This window comes from Tenrec ecaudatus, chromosome 15 (assembly GCF_050624435.1).
Source record: "Tenrec ecaudatus isolate mTenEca1 chromosome 15, mTenEca1.hap1, whole genome shotgun sequence".
In the NCBI taxonomy this organism is placed as follows: domain Eukaryota; kingdom Metazoa; phylum Chordata; class Mammalia; order Afrosoricida; family Tenrecidae; genus Tenrec; species Tenrec ecaudatus.
Window position 1 is genome coordinate 111,087,470 of NC_134544.1, and position 18,914 is coordinate 111,106,383.

General features: G+C 39.6%; 1 protein-coding gene across 3 annotated transcripts in view; it reads right to left on the reverse strand.

Annotated features, from left to right (window-relative positions):
* FNDC3A (fibronectin type III domain containing 3A) overlaps positions 1-18,914 on the reverse strand; it is a 201,116-nt gene that overhangs the window by 106,862 nt on the left and 75,340 nt on the right. For all 3 annotated transcript variants that reach the window (XM_075533280.1, XM_075533279.1, XM_075533281.1), the window contains one exon: positions 3,666-3,741. In XM_075533280.1, coding sequence (XP_075389395.1) covers positions 3,666-3,741 — 76 coding nt within the window. The remainder of the gene's footprint in view (positions 1-3,665; positions 3,742-18,914) is intronic.

The window sequence follows — 18,914 nt, forward strand, 5'->3', positions numbered from 1 at the left end:
CGGCCTGTGAATGCTGGCCCACCCTGCAAACAATTGGCCTGCACAACACCACCCTTGCTGCCTGTGTTCACCCTCCCTCCACTGCCTGAGAGAGCCACCCATGTCGCCCTTCAAATAGACAGCTCTGGTTGTCTAGGGAGAGATCAACCCAAGTTAGATAGAGATGCAGCTAGAACCTACAGTGCAGCTAGCTCCAGGCAGTCCTTAGAATCATTTCTATTAGCCCCCAAGAAAGAAATTCCTGGGGCTCTTAGACTCTCAGGAAAATGGTGCGGAACTCCACCAAAACACCATGCAGACAACAACCTACATCTGAAGCCACTACAAGAAAGCAAGAGAAACCAAACACAATGTCTGAGGAGGACCCGAACCTAGCATCATATATAGAAGAAGCAGACTGAACTGTTACAAAAAGAAATCTTCAGTATACTGCTTAGAATCGTACAGGATATGAAGGAATCAATACAGGAGAAGGATGTAAAAATAGAGCAAAGTCCACTTACCAAAGAGAAATACAAGAGTTGAAGGAAAGCAAAACAGAAGCAAAGCAAATGGTAAAAAAAAACCTTACCACCAGGCTGGACGAGGTGGAGAAAAGTATCAATAACCTTGAAGATAGCCAAGCAAATATGACAGACAATAAAATAAGAGAGTCAAGCTGAAGAAAATCAGATAACAATGAGTGATGCTATGAAGAGAAATAATATTCGAATAATCGGCTTACAAGAGCAAGACACAACAAAAAAATCAATAGCCAAGACATTGAGGGGATTCTTGAAAATAAAACATCCCCAAATTAATGGAAGAGAACCAGACAATTATCCAGGAAGTAGCGAGAACACTAAGGAGATTGAACCCCCAATTATCCAACTTTGAGGAAAAGGAGAAAATCTTAAGAACAGCTACAGAAAAAAAAATAGTCACCTAGAAGGGTAACCAGATAAGAATATGCTCAGACTTTTCAGCAGAAATCATGAATAAGAGGAACGAATGGAACAGCATCTTCCAAAAGTTGTAGAAGCATAATGGTGACCTAAGAATCTTCTACCCTGCCTAATTATCCACCAAAAATGACGGAGAGGTAAGGGTTTTTCCTAGATTAGGGACAATTTAGAGAATAGGTTAAAATGGAAAAAAAAAAACAACAACAAAACAATCACACCCCCAAATCTATCACTATAAAAATTAGTCCCCAGTTCACTTTGGTCAGAGGTTAAGGATCACGGGTTGGTGGAAGGTATGTCAAGCCAATGGCAATCTAAAAAAAGCTGGAGTTGCAATTCTAATCTCTGACAATATCTATGTTGAAGTGCAGGGCATAAAAGAGCTAACTAAGTATGCTTAAGGGAAATGCTTAAAGGAGCAGGTGACCAAGAGCCAGTGAGCATAATAAACATATGTGCACCCAATGGAAGACCCATTAATATGTCAAGCAAATCCTTCAAAAGATGAAAAAAGAAATCACCAGATCACCAATCACAGTAGGAGGCTTCAGTACACGGCTCTCTGAGAGGGACAGATCAGCAGAAAAGAAGTTCAACAAGGAAGGTACAGAATTCAACTCTACAATTACACAACTCAACCTGATGGGCATAATTCAGAGTCTTCCACGCAACAGCAAACAAACAAAAACCACATTCTTTTTTTAAATACACATCTTTTCAAGTTCACATGGCACATATTTGTAAGTAGATTATGTTAAGAAACATGTTGTGGTAGTTATATAATCTGCCATCAATTTGAGAGGATTAAAAGTGAAGGGGTGGAGTAGAGCCTGTCAATCAGGTCACAGTTTTATGACCTCATTTCGAGGCGATAGGGAGATAAATAGCTTAGTGGAGATAAGACACAGACTTTCCCTGTGAGACAATTGCATCTAACAAGACACATGGAACTATGCTAGTGCCCTGAGCTGGAGGAGCCACGTGGAGACCCCAGCAGTGCTGAGATGCTCACAACGCCACTAGATCTACAAGACTTCCAACCCACTGACCTGTGATCTTCCTGCATTCAGCATCATTGGATATGCTTCGTGACTCTGAAGAGGACTTTAGAGACTGGTATTGAGCCTATGGGCTAATATTAGACTGATGGACTTGATCTGGACTGGACTGGGATGTTTTCTCAATATTCAATTGCTCTTGTATATAATGATTTTCTTATACACATGAGTGATGATTGTACAACTCTTCTTGATGTGAATGAACTATTGAATTGTATTATATGTGAATTATATGCCAATAAAACTTGAAAAAAGAGTTTGTGGAAAAGTTCCATTGTCTTCTTATTCCATTTTTTCATTAATTATTTGAAGCCCCTTGTACATTATTTCATCAGAATTTTAAAACTTATATACATATCAAATAACATAAGAGAGTGAAAATATAGCTGCATATTAGGTGTAAATATGTATATGTCAGATCTCTAATAAATGTCTAGGATCCAGAACATAAAAAGAGCAACAACTCCACAGTCGCTGTGTGGCACAAACAGCTAGGCACTCAATTATGAATAGAAATGGTGGTGGTAGGATTCCAGCCAAGAATACTGAATGTACTACAAACTGCCAAAAGAACAAACAAATCGGTCTTTGAAGAAGTACACCCAGAATGTTCCTTAGAAGAAAGGATAGCAAGACTTCATCTGAAGTACTTTGCACAGGTTGTCAGGAAAGACCAGCCCTGAGAAATGTCACTATGCTTGGTAAACTAGGTGGGCAGTGAAGAAAAGGAAGTCCCTCAAGGAAATGGATTGACAAAGTGAATTCAAACATGAGACCAGGTGTAAGGATGGTGGAAGACCCGGTGGTGTTTCCTTCTATTATCCCTAAGAGTCAGGGAGTACCTAACAACCACCACAATAATAGAGGCACCTCAGAAGGTCTACAGCCTTTTTTACTCTATGCACATCAGGTTACCATGAATTAGAACAGACTCTGAGGCACTCAACAACAGCAACAAAAATAAAAAATCATTATTACAATATGGGCAAAGGACCAGAGTAGACAGATACTTCTCCAGGAGGGAGAGATACAGATGAGGAGCTGCCCCCTCCCCTCTTCCCCCCTCCCCAAAAAACCCAGAAACACAAGCAGAATTGCACTGGGAAGAGTGGAACTTTCATAGTACACGTTTTTCCCACTAGGTGAGCATCAAGCAACTTGTTCTGGTCAGTGCAGCCAGTGCTCTTGTCTGGGAAGCTTCTCTTTGGTCACATGGGATATTTTGTAAAAGCAGTTTTGCTTGGGCCTCATTTTTTTGTGATGGCTAAATGAAGTTTACTGAGGGGAGCACTACTGTAGAAGTGGAATAAGACTAGAAAAATAAAACGATCTTTTTGAAAGACTAAATAATATGAACTGGACTTAATGATTTTGGAGCAGGGAGTAACATGAATAATATCATAGTACAGTATAAATGCTCTATACCATGTGTCATAATATATAGAATTATGAACAATAAAAATACTATAACATTGATTTATTCAGGAAACCAGGCCAAAAAGACTAATTAAGATGCTATTGCCTATTGTAATAGTTCAGTCCAATAGCCAATAAATGAATAAACAAAATGTAGTCAAATATGAGGGAGCTCCAAAAAGTGTCACTGTTTATGCTTTAGTGTTATAGTAGCAAGACAGAAATGTTACTAAATTACCATTCTTACCTGTAATGCACTGAAATTGTCCATCTTCTCTTCTTATTGTAAATGCTTCCCCTGGATTAACTTGTACCAGTATAACCTTAAAATGAAGAGAATAATTAATCAAAACAGTAATAGAGCATATTAGTGTATCAAAATATTGATAGAAAAATAAAAAATGAGTTATTAAACTTCATGACACTGGAGAGAAAAAGGGAGATTGCATATATATCATGTGGGCTTCTTTAAATAGTTCACTTGTCTAGAGTCATACATAAGCTAAAAACAGAATAAAATATAGTGATGAATTTTTTTAGGTAAGGTTGTAGGCAACAAATACAGAGCCAAACTATGGGCCACTGTCTTAGTAGTTTCAGCAATTTCTACTTGAACAATAAGTCTGGTTTTTTAAAAAAAAATGATTTTGAGTTCTGTGTCACATTTCACCCTTACTCTAACTAGGACCTTGTAATGTGACAATGGGTAATGGTAGTCATGCACCCTCTAGTTCACCCTGTTTTAGGGTTGTGGAACTGATGTTTGACTGGTCCATTGGACTGTTTCCATATGCCTTTCCATTTTCAGCATTCTTCCTTCCTCTGGATATGGAGGGACTACTATTTACAACTTAGATGGCCACCCACTTCTAAAACACTTTTGGAGGAAGTAAAATTTGAGCTAAATCCTGAAGACTGAATAGGAACTATTTAAGGAATCAGAGTGAAAAATATCTTAGGTGCACACAGCAGTTAGTGTAAAGCTCAAGGAATGGAAACGTCAAGAACTGTTGTGGTCCAATGAACTAAAGGTTTTGTAGTTCTGCATGGATGGAACACTGGGAAAGGTGAGAAATATTGATGCAGAAGTATACAGGGGCCAGCTTATGAGGGATCACTTCACCTTTGAAGAGTAGTTAATGAGCAATTAACATAACCCTTTTTGTGGCTTTTCAAGTTACTTTCAATTTGGTACTTTTCTATCCCTTTAATCCCGTCTGTTAAAGTCAACTCTATCACCCAAACTATAGAGTGGCTAATAAACTTTGTAAACAGGGGGCCAGTTCACTGCTATAGTTTAAAAAACAAACAAAAAAAACTATGAACAAATTCCTATGCACACTGCACCTATCTCATTTTGAATTAAAAAAAAACAACAAATGGGGCTAAAACACCCGGCGGACTGGATAAATGTCCTCAGCGGGCCGCCTGTGGCCCACAGGCCGTAGTTTGAGGATGCCTGCCCTAGACTATAGGTTCCCAAATTTATTAGGTCTACTGTCCCTTTTCAGAAGGAAAAAAAAAATCTCTCAGTGCCCCCTGGCAATGAAAAACTTTTGTAGTACAACCAATAATCCAGGATAAAGTATAGGTATCTACTTTTGAAACTTCCCAAAATCATTCCAGTGCCCCTAAGCAGATAATCTGGGAAACACTGTCCTACACCAAAGAAGCCAAGGTTAGAGGGAACAAGGAACCTACATTAATATAAACAGAATAACCAAAAGGGAATAAGGGAATGTTGACAAATTGTGAAAAATGTAATCATTATCAATGGATAGGATGCACAGAAATCGTTAAGGGAAAACCTAATTCACTGTGTAAACTCACCAAAAATATAATTTGGAGTGGGGGAAAAAAAGTCATTCTAGTTTAACCAGGCATATGATCTTTGACGTTTCCCTTTTACTGCTAGCTACCCTTTTCTCATGGAGTATCCTTGGAGCAATCAAAAAACAGTAAGAATGACTTTTGAATGAATATGCAAGAATATATAGATGCAAAATGACACTATTCTGAAGCAGTTTAGTGGGGCCTAGAGATATATAGTCATTAACACTTGCCCCCCCCCCCATGTTCATCACAGTTCAGTTCAAAATAGCAAGAAGCTGGGAATAACCCAAATTCCCATCTATAGAGAGTAGATAAAAAACTCTGATACACAGACACAATGGAATACTACAATCCATAAATAACAGTGATGAAACCATAAACCACCTCAACTCGTGGAAGGACCTGGAAGACATGATGCTGAGTGAAGTTAGTCAAGCACTAAAGGGCAGATACTGTACGAGTCCACTGCGGTAGGAACAAGCAGCAAGCAGGACGAGCACAAGCACAAGCTCAAGCTCAAGCTCAAGCTTGCAGGCCATCCATCCAGTCTCTGGCTGGGAACCAGACAACCTGGTAAAGGTAAGTAAAGTGTAGGTCACTTGCCCGGATGGCACGTCATGGCAGCTACAATCAAATGGTTGAGGGGAAGGGGGAAATGCGGTTTGCTAAGACGTAACCATTTGGATCTGGGGTGAGGTACCCCAGAGAGGGAGGCAAGGGCCCTGTCAGATGGATGAGGCTTACTGAGGGGAGGGGCAGCACAGAAGGGAAAGGGTATGGTCAAGCTTGGGCAAACATAGGTACATGTCTGTTGAGGGTAGGGGAGGGGAGAGAGGACTGACCACCAGGTGGAGGAGGAGGAGAGACTGAGGAGGCTCTTAGGATCATTAGGTGGGGAGATTCTTCAGGGGCATGCAGCAGGAGGGCAGAATTAATCTAGGGCCTCTGGGGGTATCCCAAGAATCCAGACCGGGTGCTGTGGAATGTTTGTGCACCGAATCCTGGATCTTCAGGGAGCACGTCATGCTCCAGAGGCTACATCGGGGAGGCTCCACGTGGGAAATGCACTCTGTGTCAGATACACTTGTAACCTGAGGACTTGAGCCAGAAAACACATGGTGTCCGAGGAAGCAGAAGACAGCTGTTCCAAGGGCAATGTACTGGTGGTTAGCGGACAAACAAGGTCTTGCTACATCCATGCTGTGTATGCTATATTAGAATACGTATTATTCTGGCAATCCTGGGACAGCCATTCTGTTACATTCTGTTTATGCTTGTTGATCTCGGGGTGTATCTCAGAGGTATGTCATCACTGGGCTCACCTTGAAGCTGTGTTATTTGTTTCTTTGGTAAATGAAACCCAGGAATGTTGAGCCTATCGGGAATACAAATATAACAAGGGTTTTGAGGGAAGAGGGATACAGAGGGGTGGGGAGAGAAGAGGGAGAGGATGTCAAGAAGTAGCAAATTAAAAAAAAATAGTAGCAAATTAAAAAGAAAAAAGCATAGATCCAGGAGAGGGTTTTAGGCTCACACTAAATCTTAGCTCCAACTGAAGAATAGTAAGTTTCTACATTATGGTCCTGTTTGATACTCACCTTCATGAAATGATTACTGAAAATAAGGCGTGACCGCAAAGTGTAATGAAGAAAGCAGATGGTGCCAGCTATCAATTGGAATAGGGTCTTGGGTCTTAAGGGCTTGTACTCAAGCAGCCATCTAAGCGAGGAGTCAACTAAGTCCACATAAAAGAAGCACACGGGCTTGTGTGATCCCAAGATGACAATTACAGAATACGAATATGATGAGGAAAAAGGTCCCAGAGCTAAAATTATGAACACCCATTTATGGAGGGCTACGGAAGACTGTGGGAACCCAAAATCCATCTGCAGAGTATCTAGTCACCCTGAGCTGCTGGCAGATCCACTGTAACCACAGGCAAGCGTCACACTCAGCTTTACCGTAAGGCAGCGGCTACTGTAATCTTGATTACGCTGGATCACACTCGACACATGGCCAGGTGACCACCCTATAGACGTGACCTGAATTTGGTCTGGTGCAAGGGTCTCTTACTGGCTCCATGGCAGACATTTCTTCCCTGGCTTTTTGACTGTTGATGAGGGCCTTTTCCTTCTTACGCATTATTTGTATTTTTGTCTTTGTACCATTATGACCTTAACCTTACCACCTTAGCCAGATTTTTAAAATTGTTTTATGTTGGGTCTCCCAGCTGTTAAGTACAGGAGGAGTGGAAGCATGATAATAACTGAAACAAAGGAATATGGGGAGGACAGGTAGGGGTGGGTGATAGGGTGGGAAAGAGATTTCGGGAGTAAATAACAAAGGGGGGACGGCAGGAGCATCAGAATGGATTGTGAGTGCATAATTCATCTTAAATGTGAGGGGGGGTATTGGTGGCAGAAAGCTCTAAAATTGAAGTGGCAATGATTGTACAATTCTCTTTGATATGATTGAACTACTGAATTGTATCATATGTAAACTATGTGCCAATAAAACTATTGGCAAAAAAGATATTGTCATTAAGACAATGATTTTTCCAATAACTCAGATGTAGGGTTTCCATCAGCTATTTGTAACTTGAGGAAAATTACTTAAGTCTTTGTTGCTCAGTATGAAAAATTAAAGCAATAATGCCTACATCTTAGGATGGCTTATGAATTTTTAAAAAAACAAGTGCATATAATAGTGTGACACACAGATTACGTATTTAGTATGCATTCCTATTTTTATACATTAATTCAATAAGAATTTATTGAAAATGATCAATGTGCCCCGTAGCATTCTGGCTCCCAGGTGTCTAGCAATGAACAAATCAGATGAGGTCCCTCCTCTGGATAGCTCCAAGTAGCTGGAACTACTTTCCCCTGGTCGACAGTTAGTGTATGTCATACACCTCTGGTCCAGATTCTTATTCATTAAATTCCACTCCCAATGACTTTGCTTTAACAAACCAAATTGCTCAGTCACTGTGTCCATTCATCTGGTTGCGTGTTTTCCTCTTTTTCACTGATCCTCTACCTTACCAAGCACGTTGTCCTTCCCCAGGGACTGGCTTCTTCAGAGACATCCTTACTTCTATAGAGCATTGTGGCTGTGCTTCTTCCAACACAGATTTATTTGTTCTCTGGCAGTCCATGGCTTATTTTTAAACTCTTTAGTAACACCATAAGCTCAAAGGTCTCAATTCTTCTTCAGTTGTCCTTTTCAATTAAATGAAGTGACTAAGAATACCAAGGCTTGAGGCCTTAGTTAGTATACCTGAGTCTTCCAAGTGACATTTTTGTTTTTTAATCCTTGAAAGAGATTTAAAAAAAAGTCTTTTGCAGCACATTTCCTCAATGTAATTATGCAGTTTTGACTCCCTGACTGCTGCTACCATGGGCACTGATTGTGAATAAAAGTAAAATGAAATTCGTTAGAACTTTACACTTTTCTCCATATACCATGACGCTGTTTATTGGCCCAGCTGCTTTCTGTATGCGGAGGTGCAATCCATATTGGAAGTGATCTCTGACCTTCATCGCTATGCTCCTCAAGTTCTTCTCACTTTCAGCAAGCAGGCTTGTGTCATCTCCTACAGTGTAAGGGTGCAACCCTGACATCCATCTTTCCTGATTCCAACTACACACAATTCCCACTGTTCTGTTTATACAACTGACACATGGTCTATATACAATTTCTGATTAAGAAAAATTAAGTGTTCTGAAATTCCATTTAATATTACCCCTAATTTTAGGATCCATATAGTCAAGAATCACTGCACAGTCAATGAAACATAAGTAAGTGTCTTTCTGGTATTGTTTTTAGTTGGTAAACATCCATCTGACATCAGCCATGATATCCCTTGTCCTATGCCCTCCTCTGAATCTGGCTTGAATTTCTGCCAGCCTTTGCCTGGATCCTGCTACAACCATTTTAAAGTTATTTTCAGCAAATTTTTACTTGTGTGTGCTTTCATGATATTGTTTGATAATTTTTGCATCCTGCTAGATCACTTTTCTTTTGAATGGGCCCAAGCACAAATCTCTTCCAACCAGTTGGTCAGAGAACGGTCTTGCAAATTTGTCATAGAAGAGTGAGAGCTTCCAACACTGCCATCTGTGTTGACAATATCCCTGGAGCCTTGTTTTTCACCCACGGCTTCAATGTAGCCTGCGGTATTAGACTTCTTTCAATACCGCACTCATTTCCATTCCGTCGATTCCAACTCACAGGGACTCTCTATAGGATTTTCAAGGCTGTACATCTTTATGGGAGTAGACAGCCTTATCTTTCTCCCACCGTACTGACTAGGCAGCTCGGAAAAAACATTTGCAAGTTACTTGGCTCTGTTCTTGGATTTAAATATTTAGCAAAAGTTTCTAACAAAACTAACCATTGTTTTGCAAATAAGGACTACCTCTGTACAAAGGGGAGGAGCCTTGACGAGGCAGTGGTTACATGTTGGGCTATGAGCTGCAAGGTCTGCTCCTTCGAAATTACTAGCCACTCTGTAGGAGAAAGACAGGGCTTTCTACTCCCGCAAACAGCTAGTCTCAGAAACTCACAGGAGGCAATTCTACCCTGCCCTAACGGGTTGACATGAGCTGGAATTGATCTGATTGCAGTGATTAAGCTTACACAAAGGGGCACCAAAAGTTTGTGGAAAAAATTCATAATCTTTTAAAGTCCATTTTTCCATGAAGTTTTTAAGCCTACTCTATCTTACTTTTTTATTTTGTTAAGTGCTAAAAGTGGGAAAGGTTAATGGTGATAAGTAAAACAAATGGGAAAAAAAGAGTCGCCTTTAATCCCCTTGCCTTCTCATGACTTGTTTTTATCTTCTCAAAAATCTTGAAATCACACAGAAATTAACCCCTAATACCTACCATTTTATTTTAACTAACGACACTGTTCCCTTTTTATTACTGGATATGCTTACTCAATAAAATTTATTGAGTTCCAACGTAACATCCTTGCTTTTGACAGATATAAAAATGAGTAAGAAGGGCAAAATTTGTGTCCTTGTAGAATTTATACACAAATGGCAGAGACTGGTATCAAATAATGATATGTCAGGAAGCGTGATTATACTTGTGGTTCCAATGATTTACACTTCTTGGTGTTATATTTATATATTTTACTCCACACTAGTACTACCTTTGGCTATGTGATTATTTTTTTTTAAGTATTTGCATACTGCAGCTAAGACTCTTGCAATGTGCTTCCTTGGATCTTTGAAGTACCAGGATTGCTGAGGTGCCATAAAAAGGTAGCTCAGATGCCACAAGAATAAAGAGCTACCTGGTCAGCCCATTCTAGAGTTCCATGCCCAGTTCAATATTGAAATGACTGTAGGTAGCTGAATGAGTCTAGGTATGACCAGTCCAAAAACTGCCTTGTTGAGCAATACCTAGAGCACAGAAACAGAAGCAAACACTGGTTGATTTCAGACAGCAATCATGGGTTTCTTATACAGCAATAGGGCAGAGAAGTAGGGATTGGTAAGTACAACGTACATTTTAGATAACTACACAAGAGTATATTTATTCTACACTCTTGAACACACAAGTATATGAGTATATATTTATATAAACTCATTCATTTAAAACATTTGTTTATCAGAAATGTAAATTTCTTTTCCTACAAATCACCTGTTGGTTTCCTTTGCCATTTTTCAATTGAGTTGTTTGGTTTTCTTCTACTGATGTGTAGTATGTTCTTTGTATGCCAAGTAAGGTAGCTCTTTGCTTATAACACTTAACACAAATCTATTTCTTTGTTCATTAAATAAAAATTATTCTGCTACATCAAAACTTAAAAAAGTTCATGTAAGAAATTATTTTAACTATATTTTATTTCATAACATTTGAATGCTATTTCATCACAACTACACAATTTCAAAAAAAATTGGCCACGTAGTCTATTTATGGTTTCCTTTTTAAAAAACATACCTCTGATTAATGGAACAGACACTTATTCTGGATATGAATTTGATTTCCAGCATGCAATACATCTGGCCAAACTAACGTGTTAATGGCCTTATAGATCAAGAGACTCATTTTTACATGAAATAAATTGTGGCGGTTGGCCCATGATCATGGGATTCACTGGTTTTACCATGTTCCTCATCATTCAGAAGCAACTGGCTTGACAGAATGATGGAATGGCTTTCTAAAGACAAAACTACAGGTGGCAGCTCCTTGCAGGACTCTCCAGGGAGCAATGTTCTCCAGAAGCTTTGTATGTTCCAAACCAGCATCCAGTATATGGTACTGTTTCTCCAATACCCAGGATTCATAGGCCCAGGAGGCAGGGGGTAGAAATAGGAGTGATATCATCTTATAGCACTTAAGTTAAAATCATCACCAATTTAGTTTACATAGTATATAAAAACACTGTTTCTGTAACACTCTTTTTATGTTGTTATTGGTATAAATGAAATATTTGTTATTACTGGCATGAATTACATACTTATAAGTTTTATACTCATTAGTATATTTTATAATTATCTTATATTGTTAATTATGTTAACAATGATTATATCAATAATTATAATCACTTAATAATGTTAATTATTTATAGTTATAATTATTTTAATGTTTTTCTTTTAAGTTATATATAAAAATTCTACATGAAAAACTGAGGTAATCCTGGATTTTGAATTTATGTAGTTACCTTTACTGGTATTATTTCCTCATGTTGCTTCAAGTTACTATCCAGTGTTGTTTAGTTTAGCCTAAAGGACTCCCTTCCTTTTAGCACTTCTTATATGATAAGTGCACTAACTATAAACTCCACCTTGTGCTCCCGCAGAACCACCTTAATTCCTCCCTTGTTTTTGAAAGCCAAGTCTGGCCAGAGTCGTGGTTGAGAGCTCTCCTTCACTTGCTCCAGAGCTTTCCCTGCCTCTCCTCCATCTCCTTCTGACTTGGTCCCTCTCCTTTCTTTTTAGAGCTCTGTATGTCATCCCACTGCCTTTTGGTCTACATGGTTTCTGATGGAAACTACTATTAATCTTACTGAGGATTCCTTGGATGTGATAAGTCACTTCTCTTCTGCTTTCAAGGTTCTGTGTGACTATTAAGATTATATTGATCTTGGTGTCGATAGCTATATTTTACTTAAGAGTTCTTTAAGCTTCTTAGATGTGTAGTCTTATGTCTTCCATCCAATTAGGGAGATTTGCAACCATTTGTGTTTTGCATATATAATGCATATTAATCATTTTATTGGGAAGCTTTTACAGAGATTATAACAACCCATAATTCAATTAGATTGAGTATTCCTTCTGTTCCTTTCGCTTCCTCTTCTAGATTTCCATAATGAATACAGTGGAAAGCTTGGTGCTACCCCACAGGTCCCTAAGACTGCTAATTTTTCATTTCTCCCTTTACTGACGTTCTGTTTAATTAGATTTCAAAGCCAAATCAAAACCAGCTCATTGCCATTGCGCCAACTTTGTTGGTGCTGTTGCTAGTTGTCATCAAGTTAGTTCTGACTGACAGTGACGCTGTGTACAACAGAGGGTTGTACCCTGTGTCCTGCACCATCCTCACAATGGAGCCAACTTTGGAATCCCAACATTATGACTCTCTTTCTTCAGGATCATTTCAGTGGAAGGGTGGACTCTTGAAGCTCCTTATGCTGTCATTTTGATGTTAAAATGGTCACAAATTTAACTAATGAGAACCCTTTCACGCTGGCTACTTATGTTCTTCTTCCATGTCTATCAGTTACTGAACACTTCCTTCTCTCTGCCGTGGTCAGTTGGTCCTTGCATAATTTGTACTTGCATTGGTTCCTTTCGTAGGGCACAGTATTTAGGCTTTTTTCTCTCTTAGCAAAACTTAGAGGCTACTACTCACAGATATTGCCTCCAAATTAAAAAACTGGCACCATTTTGTGGGCTTCATTTCCCAGAACCCCTTGAACCCAAGTTCTTTTAGGGGGATGCGCTTGGACTGAAGTTTCTGGAATCCCTCAAGCCCCATGGAGAGCTTCTGAACACGTGCTCAGAAAAGAAGCCAATCTCTTGATCACACTAGCCATGGTTCTCCCATCTGGGAACATTGAAAAAAAACTGCCCAGTTTGCCTCTATATCTGACAAGAGTAATTCTTTCTCTAGGTAAAAGGTAAGAATCTAATTCCAGTAACAGGCAGTCTTAAATAAAAAGCTACGAATTAGGGATTGTGACATAACCTGAGTGAATTAAACCGAGTAAGATGCCAGCCTGAGGAAGAGTACAGTAAAAGCCACCGAAGATGGGTTGAAATGAGAGACATCCTAGTAGTGCCAGCAGATACTTGCACTTAGGAAAAAGGTTACTGGATCAACAATCTCTTTTTTCCTTTCTATTTTTCATAAAATAGAGACAACGGTTTCAACAGAATGTTTGCTGCTTAACAACACCAAGATAGAATGAACAAGATCGGCCTACGCTTTGTACGGTCCTGGTAAAAACAAAATCCTATTACTACAAAACCCACCGATGCATTAAGATGGCAAAAACGTAACCTAAGGATTAAAAACATGTTTGAATATATGTTAGTGAGCTATTTCTGAATTTTTCCCCTGGCAACATGAATATTAAATAACCTAAAAATCATACCACTAAAAAAATCGCAAAATACAGGGAATATTAAAAATTTTTAATTATAGATGACTTTGTAAAAAATGAAGAGCTACAAATTTCCATCAACTGATGAGTGGATTAAAAAGCTATTGTACATACATACAATAGAGTACTATGCATTGCTAAAAAGCAGTGATGAAGTACGAAGCACATTGTTGCATGGGAAGAACTAGAGGAAATCATGCTAAGCAAAGTATAAGCACATTAGAACAGATGTAGGGGGAGGAGGAGAGAGTGGAGCACATGCTGACCCACAAGGCCTTGAGGACGATGTGCTGGCTCAGAGCAGCCAGTCCACAGAGAGGACCACATGGCCAGCCCCACTATGAGACTGGATGTCCCTCACTGACCCATAGCCCTACAGGGGACAACACTGGAGACACAGTGTGGGAACTGCGCCCGATCTGATCAAGCCACACCAAGGCAAAGCAATAAGGGGGTGCAACAGAACAACAAGGGAATGGAGTGGCGAGGTGCCCAGGGAATGCTGAAAGTGGACTTTGGGGCCAGGGCGTGGTGCCCCAACAGACTGGACTGGAAAACACTCCTAAAGGCCAACAAACAGTCCTTAAACTACCTACAAGCTTTTCTTTCTTGTTTTTTTTTTGGTCTTTTTTTGTTGTTTTGTTGTATACTGTTGCTTGATTTTGCTTTGTCTTGTTTTTGTGCATGTTATTATCTCCACAGGTCTGTCTAAATAAGACAGGCTGTATGAACAATCTGGCGGGGAAAACAAAGGGACAAACAGTTCCGGGGGGACATGGGAGAAGCGGAGGTGGGGAGAAAGGTAGTGGTATTAACAAATCCAGGGACAAGGGAACAACAAGTGATCCAAATCAGTGGTGAGGTTTAGGAGGCCTGGTAGGATGTGATCAAGGGTAATGTAACCAAGAGGAATTACTGAAACCCAAATGAAGACCGAGCAAGATAGTGGGTCAAGAGGAAAGTCAAAGGAAATAGAGTCAAGAGCTAGGAGGCAAAGGGCATTTATAGAGGTTTAAATAAAAGCATATACATATGCAAATATATTTATTATATATGGAATGGGGAAATAGATTTATGTGCATATATTAAAGTAGCAGAAGGACATTGGGTCTCCACTCAAGTACTCTCTCAATGCAAGAATACTTTCTTCCATTAAATTGGCATTCAATAATACTCACCTTCCCGACACAACCCCTGAAGACAAAGTGGGTGAATAAGCAAATGTGTAGAAGAAAGCTGATGGTGCCCGGCTATCAAAAGATATAGCGTCTGGAGTCTTAAAGGCTTGAAGGTAAACAAGCGGCCATCTACCTCAGAAGCAACAAAGCCCACATGGAAGAAGCACACCAGCCTGCGTGATCACAAGGTGCCAAAGGGATGAGTTATCATCATCAAAGAACAAAAAATCATATCACTTTGTGCTCACCTCCATGATACGCTGAAGCAAATGGGTGCATAAGCAAATGTGGCAAAGAAAGCTGATGGTGCCCGGCTATCAAAAGATATAGTATCTGGGGTCTTAAAGGCTTGAAGATTAACAAGGGGCCATCTAGCTCAGAAGCAACAAAGCCCACATGGAAGAAGCACATCAGTTTGTGCCATCAAGAGGTGTCGCATGAATCAGGTTTCAGGCATCATCAGAACAAAAAAATCCTATCATTATGAATGAAAGGGGGAAGTGCAGAGTGGAGACCCAAAGCCCATTTGTAGGCCACTGGACATCCACTTACAATAGGGTCTCGGGGAGGAGATGAGCCAGTCAGGGTGCAATGTAGCAATGACGAAACATACAACTTTCCTCTAGTTCCTAATGCTTCCTCCCCATCCACTATTGTGATCCCAATTCTACCTTACAAATCTAGCTAGACCAGAGGATGTGCACGGTACAGATATGAAATGGAAACACAGGTGGATGATCCCTTCAGGACCAGTGGTATGAGTGGTGATACTGGTTGGGTAGAGGGAGAGTGGGATGGAAAGGGGAAACCGATTACAAGGATCTACATATAACCTCCTCCCTGGAGGACAGACAACAGAAAAGTGGGTGAAGGGAAAAGTTGGACAGTACAAGATATTTATAAATTATCAAGGGTTCATGAGGGAGAAGGGCAGCAGGGAGGGAGCGGAAAATGAGGAGCTGGTGCCAGGGGCTTAGGTGGAGAGCAAATGTTTTGAGGACAAAGGCAATGAATGTACAAATGTGCATTACACAATGTATGTATGTATGTACTGTGATAAGAGTTGTATGAGCTCCTAATAAAATGATTTTAAAAAATGAAGTTCTAAGAACAAAGAGGATATAAAAAGTAGAGCAGTAAGTGTAAGCTGAGTTTATCTCATATGATAAGGGGCAGTGATGACTTTGGTAACATTCGTTTCAAAAAAAAGGAAATAGGAGACACAGTTTGTGTTCCCAGAAAGACACTGACTTTACACTACTAAGTCATTCTCTGGTAGCTATTCTGACGAGTACATAGTGAAAGACTAGATCAGAAAATTTTTACCTTCAGTATTAGGCAGACCTCTGGTGGTGTAGTGGGTTATACACTGGGCTCACAAATGCTATGTCAGCAGTTTGAAACCCCCAGCATTTCTGTGGGAGAAAGATGAGACTTTCTACTCTTGGAAAGATTTATAACTTTGAAAATCCAAAGGGGACAGTTCTTCTCTGTCCTATAAAGCCATTTTGATTTGGAAACAACTCGATGACAGTGGGCGTGAGAATCAGGAGATAAGGACCTCTCTGTGCAAAAAGAGTCAAATACTCTCCTTAACAATTAATGACCTACCTTTAAATAGGTCTGGAGATTAAATTTATATTAGCCATATAATCTAGAAATTCTCAAGGTAAAAAAATTATTCCCAAGTTACTTTCTGGCTAATAAAGCCCAATTATGTATGAAATACATATATAAAAGTTGGAGAGAAACACCCTTCAAATATGTTACTGAGAATTCCCTGAAAAAATCTGTGATAATAAATACATTCTTCTCAAAATATAAAGTATGAACTACTTGGCAGTAAGCAGATAAAATAAGTAGTAGGATTTGACCTCAAATAAATCAAGTAACAGATTATTAAAAAAGAATGAAATAAAAAGTTAAGATGTTTTAAAAGTCTTAAGCTTAAAGACACTAAGACATTCACTAAATTTCTTAATAACAAAAATATATTTATAATGGCTTGGGGGAGTTAAGGATAAGAAGAGATAAAGTTATTAGGATCAAGATAAAATTATGTTACTGACACGAACACTTTGTTCTTACAATCCAGCATTCTGTGATACCTTCCCAACGATTGCCAAAGACAAGATAGGTGCATAAGCAAATGTGGTGAAGAAAGCTGATGGAGCCCCACTATATCAAAAATATAAATGGCCATCTAGTTGAGGAGCAATAAAACCCACATGGAAGAAGCACACCAGCCTGTGTGATCACGAGGTGTTGATGGGATCAGGTATCAGGCATCTAATACCCAGAATAAAACCATCCATACCCAAGGTGAATGGGGGGGGGCATAGAGTAGAGACCCAATGCCCATCTGTAGACAATTGCACAGCCCCTCACAGAGGGGTTATAGGGAAGAGATGGGCTAGTCAGTGTGCAGTATAGTACCGATGAACCACACAACTTTCCTCTAGCTATTTGGTGCTTGCTTCCCCCACTATCCTGACCTCAATTCTACCTTATAAATTGGATTAGACCAGAGCATGCACACTGCTATAGATAAGAGCCCCAAACACTTGGAGTCCAGGATAGATAAACCACTCAGGGCCAACAAGGAGAGTAGAGATACCAGGAGGATTAGAGGGGGTGGGGGGACCAATCACAAGGTTCAACCTAGAACCCACCCTCCCAGGAGGACAAATAATGGAAAAGTGGGTGAGGGGCAATGGACGACAATGTAATATATGGAAAAAATAATCTATAACTTATCAAGGGTTTGTAAGGGAGAGTGGAAGGGCGGGGAAGGAGGGGGAAGAAATGGGGGGCTGATATCAGGGGTTCAAATGGGAAGAGAATGCTTTGAAAACGATGATGGCGGCATATGTGCAAATGTGCTTGACACGCTGGAGGAATGCATGGATTGTGATAAGAGATGTTAAGTGCTCCCCAATAAAAGTATATTTGAAGAATTATGTTACTGGGAAAGAAATCTTTTTCATAAAAATCATTACAGCAGAAAAAGATATCACTGGAATGAAAAGAGAAAAGTACAAGGGAACACTCATGCCAACAAGAGCACGACTGACATAGGAACACCTTTACATCAGTACAGAGTGCAGGAAAAGGGAGAGCTGAATGAGACCCGAGGCACATTAATTCATCTCATTCCGTTCAAAGAATCATTGTATTGGTATTCAAAATGTCATACATTTTACCAAGTCGTCCAAGAAAAGGTTTCCTTTTGAGATAAACTCCCCTAGTTAAACACTTACCTTAAAACTTACTTTGCAAGAACTAACCACTTAAAATAAGGCAAATACAAACATGGATTTACAATAAAAAGTATGGGGCTGAGATAACACCTTAGAAGCTAAACTACAAGAAATGAGTGTCAAGGTTTAGCTACCCAGGCTTTAATACACAGCAAACTAAAATCAAATGCCAAGGAGAAACCATTTGCAAGCATCTGTGCGCCAATTAAGGAAATACCTACTATTTAATTTTCAACTTCCACTAATTACTGCTAAAAACTAACTTTGGTCTTCATTTCTGTTATGTTGCTAAGGTAGCACACATCTCTTTTATCTCCTATTTTAATTTTATGTCAATACTGTTAGTCTTAAGTTCTGTATCTGCTACAATGAGCAGGAGGAAAACAAAACGACCTCACATCTGCCCCACAAGTCATTAAAATAGCTAATGAGCAGATGTTCACTAGGCAAAGGGAAGATATCTTAAAATTACTTTGGTCTTTAAAAAAAATACTACAAATATATTTGAAGCCCCGGTGTCTGAAAGGGTGGTTAAGAGTTCGAAACCACCAGCTGCTCTGTGGGAGAAAATGAAACTTCCTATTCTTGTAAGGAGTTACAGTC